The sequence below is a fragment of the Halyomorpha halys genome, unplaced genomic scaffold, assembly GCF_000696795.3.
Source record: "Halyomorpha halys isolate HHAL.00 unplaced genomic scaffold, Hhal_1.1 Scaffold132.1, whole genome shotgun sequence".
Taxonomy (NCBI): domain Eukaryota; kingdom Metazoa; phylum Arthropoda; class Insecta; order Hemiptera; family Pentatomidae; genus Halyomorpha; species Halyomorpha halys.
In genome coordinates, this window is record NW_027109437.1 from 335,600 (window position 1) to 351,380 (window position 15,781).

Consider the following 15,781-nt stretch of genomic DNA (forward strand, 5'->3'; position numbering starts at 1 on the left):
TTTATTTTTAATTTATATTAATAGTTGGCCGTATAATTTAAAATATGAAGAACATGGTCAGGGTTGCGGTCAATTAAATCTATCTATCTATCTAATAAACTTCTGATCGTGTTAAGAGATCGAAAATTTAGATTTTTATTGCCAATCCAAAATCTAAACAACATATATAAAAAATCAGAACTTTTTCTTATCCGATTTTTTTTTTCTTCGTTTCTTGGACAATAGTTGAAAACAATATTGGTCCTTTTTTGACCGCAGCCCTGACCATCTTCACATTTTCTTAATACATCGCGCGAGGCCTTGAACTTCCACAGTCTGTCGCGCCAATAATAATTATAAATAATAATAATACTAGTATATGTATTTAAATATTAATTCACATGATACAATTATCATTAGCCGATTGTCAATTAACTTAGGGAAATATTGATATCAGATATTTTTATCACTCCAGGGCAGCATAAGAAATAGTTTACTAGATTTTGACATTGCACTACAGTTTTTGGAAAAAACAGTTATCTCAGGTACCTTAGGTAATATTAAACACACATTTCTTTGGAAGCTAAAATTATATTAAATTCACTCTACTTTAAAAAAAAAAAAAAAAAGTGTGCGTAATGTTTTTCCCGGAGTAGATATTTCCCAAGATATTGAGTTTAGAATGGAAAACTATCTAAAATTTTATAGTTTTTCTTGAATAAAATAAACTTCTGGTTGTCTATGGAGGTCGAATATTTATATTTTTATTGCCAATCCAAATCTAAACAACATATCTAAAAAATCAGAACTTTTTCCATTTTTGATATTTATTTTTGCTTCGTTTCTTGGACAAACCTTATTTAACCCACCGTAATTTATTAATATGTCAGAATTACTTTTTTCTCATCAGGCCAGTAGATATGATAATTGTATATGTCCCAAACTTTTACATGTCGGGCTCCCCAACTTATGATTTAAACTTGACTTAATATTTCTTGAATTAAAAATTACTTAGAACCTAGATAAAGTTACTAAGGTTATGATCCTATAATATGTTGTATGGGTGTCGTATGGTGTAGAATCCAAGTTTTACAATTCGTGCTAAATTCAGTCGAAAAATTCTTGAATTGTTTTTTTTATTTTTTGCATATACTCGGTGACAAATTCTGGTCGAAAATATTCCAAAGCAAAGATTAAAGCCCATTAAATTTTTTAAAAAAATCTGAAATAACGAAAAATTTTGGTAAATGTCATAGAAACTGTAGCTAACAAAGATTATCATTAAAATTACTGTATGATACTACTAGCTTCAATTCTAGTGCTAACAGACATTTATACGTTTAATAGTTTCTGAGATGCAGTTTTTCAAAAAGCTTTTTTTTCCAAATAACATAAAAGCAACATTTTCTGAATTTATTTTGGAAAATATGTCAGAAACTATCAGGCGTAAAGATGTCTATAAGAACTCAAATTAAAGATTATACTCAATTATATACTCAAAAGCATTTTCTACTATCTTCGTTCTTTGCAACTATTGAATGTTAATATACGAAAATGAAAACCTGTACCGATTTTTTGATCAACGCTTGTGCAAGGAGGTGATTTCTAAGAGTACCCCCTCTAAGGACCCCCGGATGGCTCTCGAACCCACTGGGTTGACTAACGGCTACAGTCACAGAATAAATAATTATACGCCCCTAGAAAGAGCTATATGTGGGCGTAAATGATAGCAAATTTATACAACTTTAAAAGAGGTTTATCGATTTATATCGTGTGTGGTAGATAGCTTTAAATATATTGAGCTTTGAGTGAAAAATAATCGAAAAAATAAATGCAGTTTTTTTACCACCATTTAAAAAAATGGTTTTGTTAATTAGAGAAAAAAAAGGTTTGGATAAGCCAAATCTCAGGAACTATTTGATGTATAGTTGTCTATTAACCCTCAAATTGAAGCTGGGAAAATGCTAACAAATATTTTATTAATATTATAATAAATTGAATAATGTTTTTTATTGAAAATGATAGTTTCTCGATTATCTTAGAAGTATTAGCAGTTTCTATGAGATTATAATGGCTTCGACGTATTTGAACACACGAAGGAAACTTGAACTTCGACCTTTCCTATCGGTAGCTTGTAGTTCGACATTCGACCACACGTTGCGTCTTAGAGCCCGCTTACGATAAACAAATAAATAATTGTTTTTATGTTAAAGAAATAATGTCATGAGCATGGTAATTAACTTATATAAATAAATAGTAATAATTAAGGCAAATATTGGTAGATTAAAAGTAATAAAACCGTACAATAAAAACAATATTTAAGAAATGAACGCATATGAAAATTATTTTCTAGACTGATCGTGAATTACCGGAGACATATCGTATTTTGCTTCCTATGAAATGTTGATTATTGATTAAATAAATTCAACAGGTATATAAATATATTTTAGAACATGTATAATTGATATGATATCGATATTTAATCATTGATCTTTAACAATTGTTTGCTGTATCTTCGATCAGAGAATATAGTTATCTTTGAAACAACCATCTGGAATATTCCTGAAAATGTTTAATTTTCGAATTATTCGATAAATATTTAATATTTAAAATATTTATATTATCATTCTAACATATCGATTCCCTGAATAAATGTTGGGCCTCCAAGTACAAGATCCCGATGAAAAAAGTCAATTATTTCACCCCAATTTTTGATTACTTTAATGAAAATTACATATTATTATTAGTCAAAATTGATTATTCTGTCAAGTATAGTTAGGGGAAATAAAAAGATGGTGGCTGTTTCAAACGTTAAAAAAGAATAATTTTTCATTCAGAGAAACATATTTTTGAAACCCCCAACAATACTAGAAAACTTAATAGAACATCATTTAAAGTACAGTGAATTTGGTAGAATATGAGCCTTACTAGTTTACGTTAAATTTTTTCCTAGATACAATTTTTTTTTAAAGCAACAGTTAATAAAGACTGCACTGAAAAAAGAATGGAATAGGGTCCGGGTACGGTCAAATAAAACTCAAATAGTAAATGGGTGTACTATTTTATTTGAGCCAACGTTTCGCCCCACGTTGCAGGGCTTCGTCAGGGCTAACAAAAGATACTAACACTTGACATAGTTACAAAGAAAAAAAAAACATACTTTACTACTATGTTACTATGTTTTTTTTTCTTTGTAACTATGTCAAGTGTTTGTATCTTTTTTTTAGCCCTGACGAAGCCCTGGTACATGGGGCGAAACGTTGGCTCAAATAAAATAGTACACCTATTTACTATTTTAGTTTTATTTGACCGCACCCGGACCATATTCCATTCATTAATACACACGGTCAATCAGCAATCTTCCAGTATGTACTGAAAAATGTGTACTTAGTGAATTTATTTTATGAAATCTATATCTAATTAGACGTATAGATGTATATTAGTATTTAAATTAAAGCTAGTTTAATGTACTACAGGGGTATTCATGATCTTTAGTTTAACATGTTAAAGCGTGTTAATTGGAGAAATATTTCCTTCTTTTACGATAGGGGTATTTATGATGTATTAAATAAAATGTTTTACCATTGTGAATGTTATAATTATAGGATTATGAGCAGCCCTATTTAGAGTCATGTTAAATGTTAAATGCATAAGAGCTCCTAGCGGATTTTCTGAGTAATTTGTTTAATAACCTTTCCTTCGTGAACTTCATGTAAAGTTAGTGAAAAGTGGAAGTTTGACTACTGAGTGCCTTGTTGATCTTCTAACTCGTGAGGAAGAGAATCAAGATAAGCTAGTTGACAACTGCCATTATATTATTATTGTTGTCATACATTGCTTTATTAGTTATAAAAACATTCAAAACAATACTGATACAATCAAAAGACAAAGTACGAGCAAGTAACTTAACATGACAACAAACAAAATGGTGACCAGCTCAGCTGGTGTGTTGTCTGATATCATTCTCCATTTAACAGACACTCGACCATGTTATATTTTATATCGTTCTAATATGGTTAACGAAGGAAATATTTCTCCATTTAACACGCTTTAACATGTTAAACTAAAGATCGTGGATACCCCTAATGTTAAAACGATGTAACATATAACATGGTTGAGAGTCTGTTACTAGGTCTTTAAAATGGAGAGTGACGTCACCCAACAGACCAGGTGAGCTCGTCATTTTGTTTATTGTGTTAGGTTACTTGCTCGTAGTTTGTGTTTTGATTGTGTTAGTATTGTTTTGGATGTTTTTATAACTAATAAAGCAATGGATGGCAATAATAATAATAATGTAATGGCAGTTGTCAATTACCTCATCTTGTTTCCCTTCCCCACAAGTTAGAAAATCAACAAGGTACTCAGTGGCCAAACATCCAAACAACTTCCACTCAATATAGGCATATTGTAATAAATCAAAACTCAAAAATAAACAATAACATGAATTTTTGGAAGGAAAGGTTATCAAACAAGTTGCTTGGAAAATCCGCTAGGAGCTCTTATGCATTTAACATTTACATTACTTTAAATATGGCAGCTCACAATCCTATACTTATCACATTTGACATTTTGCATTAGCAAAACATCATGAATACCCCTTATAAAGTAGTTTATAACGTTTATCTTCGTAGAAGTAGTAGTTTTCATGATCTTTGCCAAAATAAGTTGATTTCTAGTTGTTTTTCATAATTCCATAAAGTGTGTCCGAACTTATAGAAATAAACATCTTGTGAATTTATTTTAGTAAAACATCATAAAAACTACTACTACTACGAAGGTAAACGTCATGAACTACTTTATAGTACATTAAACTAGCTTTAATTTGAGTGCTAATAGACATCTTTGCGTCAAATGGTTTTTGAGATATAGGTTTTCATAATTTCGTAAAGTGTGTCCGAATAATCAGAAATAAATATTTTGTGAATTTATTTTAGCAAACATCATAAAAACTACTACTCCTACGAAGATAAACGTCATAAACTACTTTATAGTCCATTAAACTAGTTTTAATTTGAGTGCTAATAGACATTCGTACGTCTAATGGTCCCTGATATATAGATTGCACAATTATTAGCTGACAATTACATCTGATTTTTCAATGCATGTTTTTTTTAAAAATGAAATATTGCTTTTTAAGAAAGTATATTAAATAAACTCGGGAACTATAAATGTATATTCTCTTTTACGGTTCATATTTTAGCAAATTTACTTTACTTTAAATTATGTTATTTTAGGTTTTCTAGTTTTCTTGGTAGTTTTAAAGATATATGGAACTCTGAATGAAACATTAATTTTTAGTAACGTTTTGAAACATCCGCCATTTTTTTACCCCCCTCCTCCCCCTTCACTACTATGGTTGGCGGAGTCGTAAATTTTGACTATAATAACTAAATATTGTTTTCATTAAAGTAATAAAAAATGAAGTGTGAACAATTTTCTTTTTTTTTCTCTGGACTCTAGTACTAAAACGTTCCATTTGACGTGGAGCGGTTGGAGTGGATTGTATATCTTCAAGGTATAATGAAATTTCCTGATAGTTTTAACTTCATATTAAACTTACGATAAGTCAACTATAATTCCACGTGTTGAATACCACGTGTTTTTAATTTCGAATGATAAAAAATTTGAAGTTTGGTGTTAACTGCGAGTCCTCTTTACTGGATTTTTTTTTTCTGTTTTATAGAATTCCATATAAAAAATCTATTGCAATTGCATAATACTATTGTTTATTAAAATATATTATCTATTGTTGAATAATCCCATACGAAATGGTCGGACAAAATGGATTATATAGGAGAGTGGGGAATCGTACGTCACATATTGATTAATGTCCTTCGGCCGCTCGGGAATGTTCGGCTAAGTTCGGCCGAGCTCGGCCAAATCCATCCAAACCGCCTCCTCAGGCTATCCTCTACCCTAGCCCGGTAACTATACTCACTAGCTTATTTATTAATTGTATTATTTATTCCTTATATATTACATAATACATTATAGTACATTATATATCTAATCAAAAATACTTTATTTGTGTTCTGTAGAAAGATTGAGAATTTTTAAAAATTTTATTTACTTTTTTATTTTTATTTTTTAAAATAGTTTGACATTTTAAAATTAGTTTTAAGTTAGAAAATAAGTTTTATACTATTACACTTGAATGAAGACAAATAGTGTCTTTCTGTTTTATTGTTTATTTACCCAACATGACTTTGTGTACTTGTTTGAAATTTTTAAATATATTTAAATAAAACCAGTTACGAACATTCAGATTGTTTTTACCTTTTTCTATTTCTATTATTCTTATAATAGAATTGTGTATATTTCATTTTATCATTACATATATTTTTGCAAACTTGATAATTTAGATAAACAACAGTAAGCAGATCAAAAATTGACAAACTCAAACTTTGACAAATTGTTATAATTTTATGTTGATACACATTTAAAAAAAAAAAATACTTTAAAATTGTTTCACAATCATGATTTAGTTCTATTTACATTTAGATGTTTATTAATATTATTATTGTTATAATATAAAGTGAAGCGTTCAAAAGTAGATATTACATTCGTTGTAAATAATTTTTCAAAAAATATTCTAAAAAAAAAATCTTGGAAAGTTTGCTATCATTCAATACCGAATGCCTCAAATATTTTAATTTATTTCTATTTTGAAATGATTTCGCTCTTTTAATTTTTCTTATGCCTTTATTATTATATTTTTCAAAGCTACAATTTAATTTTTTTTTTATTCAACATTTCAGAAATTAACATTAAATTTGAAATTCTTCTTTGTGATTTTCACCTTCGTGATAATTTAAAAATTTTAATCGGTTTTTACTAAAATGATCTATGAACATTAAATAATTATACTCATTTCTTATATCATTAAATATTTTAAAAAGTTAACAAACAATATCTTTCTTTGATATTGTATATATTAATAAGAAATATTAATTGTAGAGATTTTTTTACTAAAATGTTTAAACTCTGCTAGTAACTGGTGCTATTAAAATATTTTAGTAAACTTAAATTGTTAGTGCAAATGTTTTCTTGGTTTTGGATTTTTTTCTTCATTTATTATTTATTTGGTAGTTGGAATATTAGCATTTAGTAAAGACATTTATTAGTTTTTTTTTTTGTTTATAGATTATTGTTTATTACCTAAATAACCTAAGTAGATTAAATAATTATACATCTTTTTTATATTATTTAAAAAAAAAAAAATTAAATAAAACAATCCTTTCTTCGATATGGTTAATACTGATTACACAAATTTAAATTATTTATTTTTTTACTGAAATGTCTGATGAACACTATTCAACTAGTGTTATTCAAATCTTTTATTCATTCTAACATTTAGTTTTTGTTTGGTCTTTAAATTTTTTGTTTACATTTATTTTGTATTTGATGATTAATATATTTCTTTAGTAAAATTTTATGGTAAAGATTTTTATTAAAGTTATTATTTTTTTGATAATTGATTTTTACCTAAATAATCGATGATGATTAAATAATCATATATACCTATATTTTATATTGTTAAATATTTTAATAAATTTTGTAAATAAAGGTTTTCTTTGATATTGTTTATAAGAATTAAACATATTTATTTTTTCCCCTCAAAATATTTGAATAATACTAGTAATTAGTGTTATTCATTTTAGTAACTTTGAGCCGTTAGTGTAAAACTTTACTTTGTGTTGAATTTTTTGTTCTTTATTTGTCTTTTACCAAGGAGAAGCACTTATATTCTACTTGGTATGGTTAAATCGATCACATATGTGTATTTATTCAAACTAAGGTTTAAATTTAAAAATCTATCACATATGTATATTTATTTGAACTAAATTTTAATTTGGATTTTGAATCTTAAATTTTTGGTCCAAATGATGCACTGATTAATAGTACTTATATTACACTTCATATAGTTAAATCCAGTTCATATATTATTTATTTAGAACTATCTTATTTTTACTGTTTATAAAATTTGATTGTTGAACAAAATTTAAATTTGGATATTAATACTTGATAAATATTTGATCGATATGATCACATTATCATGGATTTTATAGTTGATTTTTTTTTTGTGATTTTAGGGTTAATCGTATTTTACTTTATGTCTGAAGTATTGATTTATTAATTTTTTTAAAATATTCATGAGATAATTATTCTACAATATAGTTAAATCCAATCATTATCACTTTAGGTGAATCGTAATTAAATATTAAATTTAAAAGTTAGTTTTTATTGGCCATAACCGAAGTTTCAGCCCCAATCTTTATTATTAAAATAAACAAAACTAGGCAAATCAAAGTCGTTATCATCATCTAGATAACTCTATCATTTGAACAAAATTATAAAATTTTGTGTTTGTGATTGATTTGATTTTATGAAATTGATTTTACTATAAAAAAAAATATTAATGAAGGAAAATCCTGGTGGATCTAACAAAAGCTATTTATTATAAACTATCATCTTGTCCTACCTTGCAGGAGATAAAAAATCTTGCTTTTAGTCAGTGTTTTGGTTTACTTTACTTAGATGAGGTGAAACGGTGCACAATAAATAATTTGGTAGTTTTAAGTTCCTTTTTTGATCTGGATTATCTTCCTTAATTAATTAAATACATTCGATTAATTATCTTTCTATTAAAAATAATAAAGTAATTTTAAAAATTAAAAAAAAGTTTCATAATCATAATATAGTTCTATTTACATGTACATCTAGATAAAATGAGGTGATGTATTCCACTGGGATATTACATTAATTATAAGAACCTTTTTCATAAATTAATCATTAAAATATTTAAAACAATAGATATTATTAAATCAAATGTTTTATTTATATTATAAAGAATTTTTCTTTATTTAAATAAGCCTTTTTTTTAAAAATATCCATTTAAGTTTCTACAAACATTAAGAAATATTTATGGGTCATTCACCAAGCACTTCCGAATTACCAGAATTTCTCTTTTTCTCATGTTTTAATTGTAAGATAGTTGTAGTTGTTAGTTGTGAAGTCAATCTATTTACGTAAATATATTTACAATATTTTTCATTTTCCAGATAACTGTAGCACTGTATCAGTAGAGTTGGCTTAGAAAACAATTGAGCACCATGATATCTTCTACTTTTTTGGTATGTAACTAATTCATCTTGTTTATATATTCTTTTATTTGTAATTGATAAAACAAATTTATTATTTTTAATATATAATGATATAAAAAAATTATATTAATAAGAACCATGTTTATTTAATATTAGGTGAAAAATGGCCTGGCTTCGTAGGAAACAAAAAAGATCCTGCCGCCTAGATAGTCGCAAACCGACCCTTGTACAGGTATAATATTTAAATTATTTTTAGGGTTATGAATTTTGAAAAGAATTAAAACAAACTGAAACTATATCTTGGAAAATTATTACTTAGCTATATGTATAATAATATATAACTATATTGTTGGAAGATAGTCAGGGTTTGAGCATGTGTAATATTAAAAGGAAGATTGTCCAAGTGCGATCAAAGAAAAACTCAAATAGTTGTGAAACTATTTAATTATGAGCCAATGTTTCTTCCACATTGGATATCTTCATCAGGGATAAAAAAAAGATTTACACTTAATGATGTAACTTAAATGAAAAATGATCACAATTTTTAAAATGATAAGCACAATTATCTTGGGAAGAAGAAAAACAGCATAAAGATAATTCTAGAACTTGCTTTTTTAATTTTAATGTTTTTATTTATTTATTTATTTTTTTTTTGTAATATTTTGAGAAAATGGCATTTGCTTTCGGCACCCCTGGTATACACTTAAGTCACTCCAAGTTGCCGCAGCACCTACTTTGAGTACTGCTGATCTACAAGTATACAAAAACTAATAGCGGCATCCATTTTGTCTAGCTGACTATAAAAAAAAAACAAAAAAAAAACAAACTAGACAAAATGCTCACAGTTTTATTCAGTCCCGAAAAAATGTGTTATTCGATATCGTTTAAGTTCCGACATATCCTTAAATTCTATTGATAATATTGTGCACCAGAGACATCAAAACTAGTGGCAAAGTCTTTCTTCTATTTTATCATCTTCACGTATTGTATGGATAATTTATATTTTCTTCAAGGATTGATGGAAATATTATTGTTGAGAATTATCTGTAATTATAGTCCTGTATGTGTTTATATAAGTTTAATGATATTTATTTTTATTATGACTATTATTTTAATGAGTATCATAAATTTTTATTGATTCTGTTTAGAGGTCCACTAATAATGAATTAAAATCATCTTCAAAGGGTTTGAAAAAAGGTTTGAAAGGAAAAAAAACAAAAATGATCCAAAAGGATACCCATATTGACAACTTGGTGAGTTATTATTTTTAAAATTCTATTTATAATTTTATAATGTTATTAAATTTTTTTTAAATTTAGAAATTTTTTTCCTCATCGAGTGAATGTATTCTACCTTATTGTAATAATCTGTCAGGACTTATTATTAAATGATGTATTTTCAAAATATCTTCCTCTAAAGTTGCCTTAAATAAAATAATTAACGATCTCTCATTTTTAGTACAGATAAAAAAATATATGGGTATAAATTAAGAAAGAATTCGATAGTTAAGTAATGGAGAAATATTTTCCTCGGATGAAAACTAATTTTTGGAAATAAGTGTTGTATTAATTGAGAGTATTAGTAGTAATTGAAAAGACAAAAAAACATATGAATAAATGTTAATAGTATGTTTCCACATTTTTTTAATAATAATCTGTTTTTACTTTTACTTACCTGCAAATGAAATATATAATAAGGGGGTTGACGGTAGCAGCGTGGTAACGCACCTGTCTGCCAACACTAAGGTTGAGAGTACGAGTCCCCAGCCCTATCCGGGATTTTTTCAAGCATATAATTACGCAATACTCACTCACAGCCTCCCCCTAGGCTTTTGTGAGGCTCATTAACCAATGGGTGGCACTCACAAAAATAGGCGTGGGAGTGATGAACCCACCCTATAAAAACCACGACATCATGATATCATATATTTCCTAAGTATATCGGGCGAGGCCTTGGACCTCCACGGTCTATCAAGCCATTAATAATAATAAGAGGAAGTATTGCATTCACATAACTTTTAGTGATCTGACTTGATTATGAAGAAGATGGTCAGAGATGCAGTTAAAAGAAAACAAAAAAGTATTTAAAAACTATTTTTTTCCCGACATTTTGCCCCACTTTATAGAGCTTTATCATTGCTAAATAGATATAAAAACAACTAAAAATATTTTGACCTAGGATAATAAAATAAAAAGAGAGGTGAATTAAGGCAGGGTTAAAATTATATAAATATAAGTGAAAATAAAATTATAAACAAATGAATAAAAAGAAGAAATAGAAATAGTATTAATATAAAATAGACAATGATAAGAATATAAAAAATTAATTGTAAGTATTAATTAACAAAATATTATAGTATTAAAAATTATTTATAGTAAAATAAAAGGAATTTAACTTAATTCTTATATGTTAATCTTAGGCTCTAATGAAAAGCTTTAATATTAAATAGATAGTAGAATTTTTTTTAAATTTTATAACATTTTAGACTCTTAATCTCAGGGCGGGTTTCTAGGCAATCAGAAGAGTTATCTTTAATAACACTTTTACAATTTTAGTTAATTATATGTTGAGCTAAACTAACCAATTTATACAATCTACTTTATAACCAATTTATACAATCTACTTTATAACCAATTTATACAATCTACTTGATGTTTGATGAGTCTTGATGTCTTCTATTTTACAAACCAATACTGTTTGTAAACAAAGCCTTGGTCCTCTAAAAGTTTTCAACTCACTTCTTGTCCTCCGAAGTGTGTTGTTTGGTGATCCAAACAAAGATCCCTTTATTCTTCTTGGGTGACTCTTCGATGTCCTCTTTTTCAAGATGTCCACCCTTGAGCTAGACAAAAGATGATGAGGACCTCCTCATCCAGGAAACATCATTCCCGCCCGTGCCTAAGCAACGAATCCCCTAAAACCAAGTTTTCTTCCTTCCCTTTCTCTAGGTGTTAATTCTCATCATCGATTGTAGCACTATAGTTATGAGATTTTTCTTATGATTTCCTTTATGAATAATTTTTTTTAATACTTATTCTTACTGTAACTTCAGCTATGATGGGAAGTTAAATAATGTTTTTAAAATATTTGAATCTGCTCAATATGGTCACTATTCAACAGACTCTTTTGGAGGACACGCACCGCCATCTTGACTTTGTTTTGACTAACGTATTTACTATAGACAATGAAAATTGGTTAGCTTTCTTTTTGGTTCAACAAAACAAATTACCATTATTTCACGTTGATACATTAACTAAAAACATACTAAAAACCGTTTATACATAAAAAATAACTATTTACTCAAAAAGAGGATATTGCATTGCAATATATATATATATATTAGAAATTAATTTCTAAGTAAGGTGGTGAGTGAATGCTGTATGATGCATGGACAGTATCAGTTTTTGTTTTTAATTAGCAAAAATTATTATTTTTATAATTATTTCTAAAAATTAATATATTTATTATAGGAGCTCGAAGAAAGTAAAGAAAATTGGGGAAGTGATGTTATATTCAGAACTGATGGCGCTAACATTCCATCCGATTTGGAAATCTTTCCAACTCATAAAGGTATGTAACATTACCAAATACCTATATAATTTTTGGTCTTAAAAGTAAATTTTCTTGTTATTGAAGGTCGAGGATCATATTTCAGTTTTTTTGTATATCCAAAGTATTAAATTCATAATTAACCTAAAAAAAAAATGTAACTCCAAATCAATCTTTCAACCCTGAAATTTCATGTTTGTTTTTTTATCTAAAGTGTTTAGTTGATTGCTCTAATAAGCTCAAAATATTTTAAGATATGTATGTTTGTTATTAAAAAAATAAAATTCATATGTGGTTATTTATCTAGAGATGCCATTTTAATTCTTTGGAATTATTTAGGATTTTCCAGAAGTTAATATATTTGAAATCTTATCTTTAATCAGGTTTACTCAGCTGTATGAAGAGTATTGGTACATTCATAATAATAAATTATACGTATATGTTCAATTTAAATAAATACATAAATTTATAACAAACCGTCAATTGGGTTCATTAAATCTATATACATCAAATATAGCAATAGCATATTTGATATAGCATTTCCGGTTCAGCTAGTCTAATATATAAAAAGAAAATTTTTGTTTGTTTGTACTTTATGCACTGTCGCACCGTTCATCCGATTATGACGGGGCTTTTTGCTAATTGTTCAAAATTTTCCTGGGAAGAATATAGACCAGCGAACCTTTTTGAATTGTGGGTCAAATTTTATTCCCTATTTTTTTTTTTTAGTACTAGCTTCATGGATTACTGAGAGTTTGAATGAACAAGGGGTAAAGGAAATTATATAAAATATTTATTATGAAATATTATTTATTAATGGAAGATTATTGATTGACCGTGTGTATAGATGAATGGAATATGGTCCGGGTACGGTAAAAAAAAAACTCAAATAGTAGATAATTATACTATTTTAATTAATTAATAAAATAGCAAATTATCTACTATTTGAGTTTTTTTTTTACCGCACCCGGACCATTATTTATTAATATGTATACATACACTTAAATGTATAACAAAGTGTAAACATAAAATATTTAATGAAAAATCGGTTGCTGTTTATTTTTAGATAATTTTTTATAAAAAATTAATTTTTAAAAACCAATGAGTGGGTCAGTTGAAAAGCTTGTATGGGTCAATGTCTGATATAGACTTTCCCAATTTTTTGGTAAAAAAAAAAAAATTATTTACAAAAATAAGCGTTTTTGGCGTGTCGTTCAAAAAGTATACAATTTGTCATGGTTATTTTATGCCAATCGATTTAACTCTTTCTGAAGAATAAGAAAAAAATATTACTGTTTCGATTAAATGATTTTTTATTCACTAAAAATTAAAAAAAAAAAAAAAACAATGAGGATTTCAGTAAAGTAGGACAACAAAATTGTTTGTGTTATGACAAATCATATTCATTTTTAGCCTCATCAAATACCATTTTTTAAATTAGAAATTTTTTAACTAGATTTGTTTGGAGGAGTTTTTTTTTTTTTATTCCAGTGGCTATTGTTCATATAATCGTTCATAACTCCTTTGTATTTTATCCAATTCCTACGTTAATAGAACTGTTGGAAAGCTGATTGTCTTCACTTTTAACTTACATTGTAGCAATAGCGAAGCATTGTTGGATTTGCTAGTTCGCAATAATAATTTAGAATAAAAATTAGCTGTACAAATAGGCAGTAACAGATTCTGATCTCTAGTATTGTTCTTATGATGCTTTAACCTCTTTGGAAAGTATTATCTAATTATACTTTCCAAAGAGGTTAAAGCTTAGATGCTGTTATTTAGACTTATATATAAGATTTGATCCTGGATCCTATTGTTGATTTATATTCAGTTTAGAGTTTTAAAATGGCATCTGTATTGTTATTATTGCTATTTTATTTAACACAGCTGCTTTTTTTATTTTAGCTTTTTATTGCATAAATATCTGGTATCTGTTAATAACTTAATATATCTCATCAGGGATTTGAGCGTAATGGGCAATATCATATCAATTCATAATATAATGAACTTGTTATAGGCATTTTCTCTGTTATAAATTATTTTATTTTATACCTTGTTTCTTTTGAGTAGTTACTGATGATAATGAAACAAAAGAGGAAACTGTGGAATTGGTTCAAACTGAAGATCAATACATGAGCTACTACGGTTACGAGGATCAGCATATTTGTTCTGAAGCAACACAAGAGGTAATTAAATCTTCATGTATTAGTATCAAAATACTAACATAAAAAGTTATTTGATTACTTTTTTTAATATTACTAATTTTTCTTTTTTCTAAATTAATATTAACTAGAGTAATTCCAAAAATGAACAGACAGAAGCCGTAGAAAGGCGATGGGCGGAGGTAGATTTTTTATTTATCTTAAAACCTTGAACCTTAAATTTTAGGAAAGGGGTTTTAAAAAAATTGTCTTCGTCGATTACAAAGATTTGTAACTGAAAATATTAAATTCAAAATTTGTTTTTAATTTACTACTTTCACGAGCTTATATTTTTTACACTAAAATATAACATATACGAAAAAAGATTCTTATATAAAGTTTAATAACCTACAATTAGTTTAATATTTTTTAAGGTACGACCAAACTATTTCGAAATATAAAAAATGAACCGAAAAACATGATCTTTTTCACCCCCAATATGCACTAATATCCTGGGAAATGTTCACCTCGTAAGTAGTCCATACAAATCCCAGAAGTCAATTCAGACCAATCCACCACTGCAGTCTTTAGCCTCTCTTAAAAATTCAAATTGCTGGACTATTTAAGCCCGAAGCATCAATTTAAACCAAAAAGGAATTACTTTCTCTTTTTTTTTTTTTGTAGAAATACATGATTCAATTTATTCTCCGATATATTTACATAATTTTAATATATTTAATGATTTTTATATAATAATATATAATTTTGACCCAAGTTCGAATCTGGCTGGGCCGAAAGTTGTTTCAATTGTTGAGTCAACTCCTGTGGGCACTGGAGCCCTCCTGGGGTCCACCCAGCCTCTTAAATTGGGTAAAAATCTGGCGGCCGAACGTGATTCTGACCAAATCACCTCCTTGCACAACCGTTGGTCTAGTAACAGTATTTCTTTACAAAGTACTGAACCCCTGACGGTATACATTTCTAGCAGTATAGATTTAATTTAATTTT

At 27.3% G+C, this 15,781-nt stretch overlaps 1 protein-coding gene across 3 annotated transcripts in view; it reads left to right on the forward strand.

The window, feature by feature from the left end:
- LOC106678281 (CTD small phosphatase-like protein 2) overlaps positions 1 to 15,781 on the forward strand; it is a 40,441-nt gene that overhangs the window by 9,734 nt on the left and 14,926 nt on the right. For 2 of the 3 annotated variants that reach the window (XM_067047611.1, XM_067047612.1), the window contains exons 2-6: positions 9,042 to 9,113; positions 9,240 to 9,315; positions 10,232 to 10,336; positions 12,554 to 12,653; positions 14,703 to 14,818. In XM_067047611.1, the coding sequence (XP_066903712.1) occupies positions 9,247 to 9,315; positions 10,232 to 10,336; positions 12,554 to 12,653; positions 14,703 to 14,818 (390 nt within the window). In that variant the 5' untranslated portion in view covers positions 9,042 to 9,113; positions 9,240 to 9,246. Of the gene's footprint in view, positions 1 to 5,776; positions 5,904 to 9,041; positions 9,114 to 9,239; positions 9,316 to 10,231; positions 10,337 to 12,553; positions 12,654 to 14,702; positions 14,819 to 15,781 lie in introns of those variants that run through there. The other variant, XM_067047613.1, reaches the window with a different exon arrangement.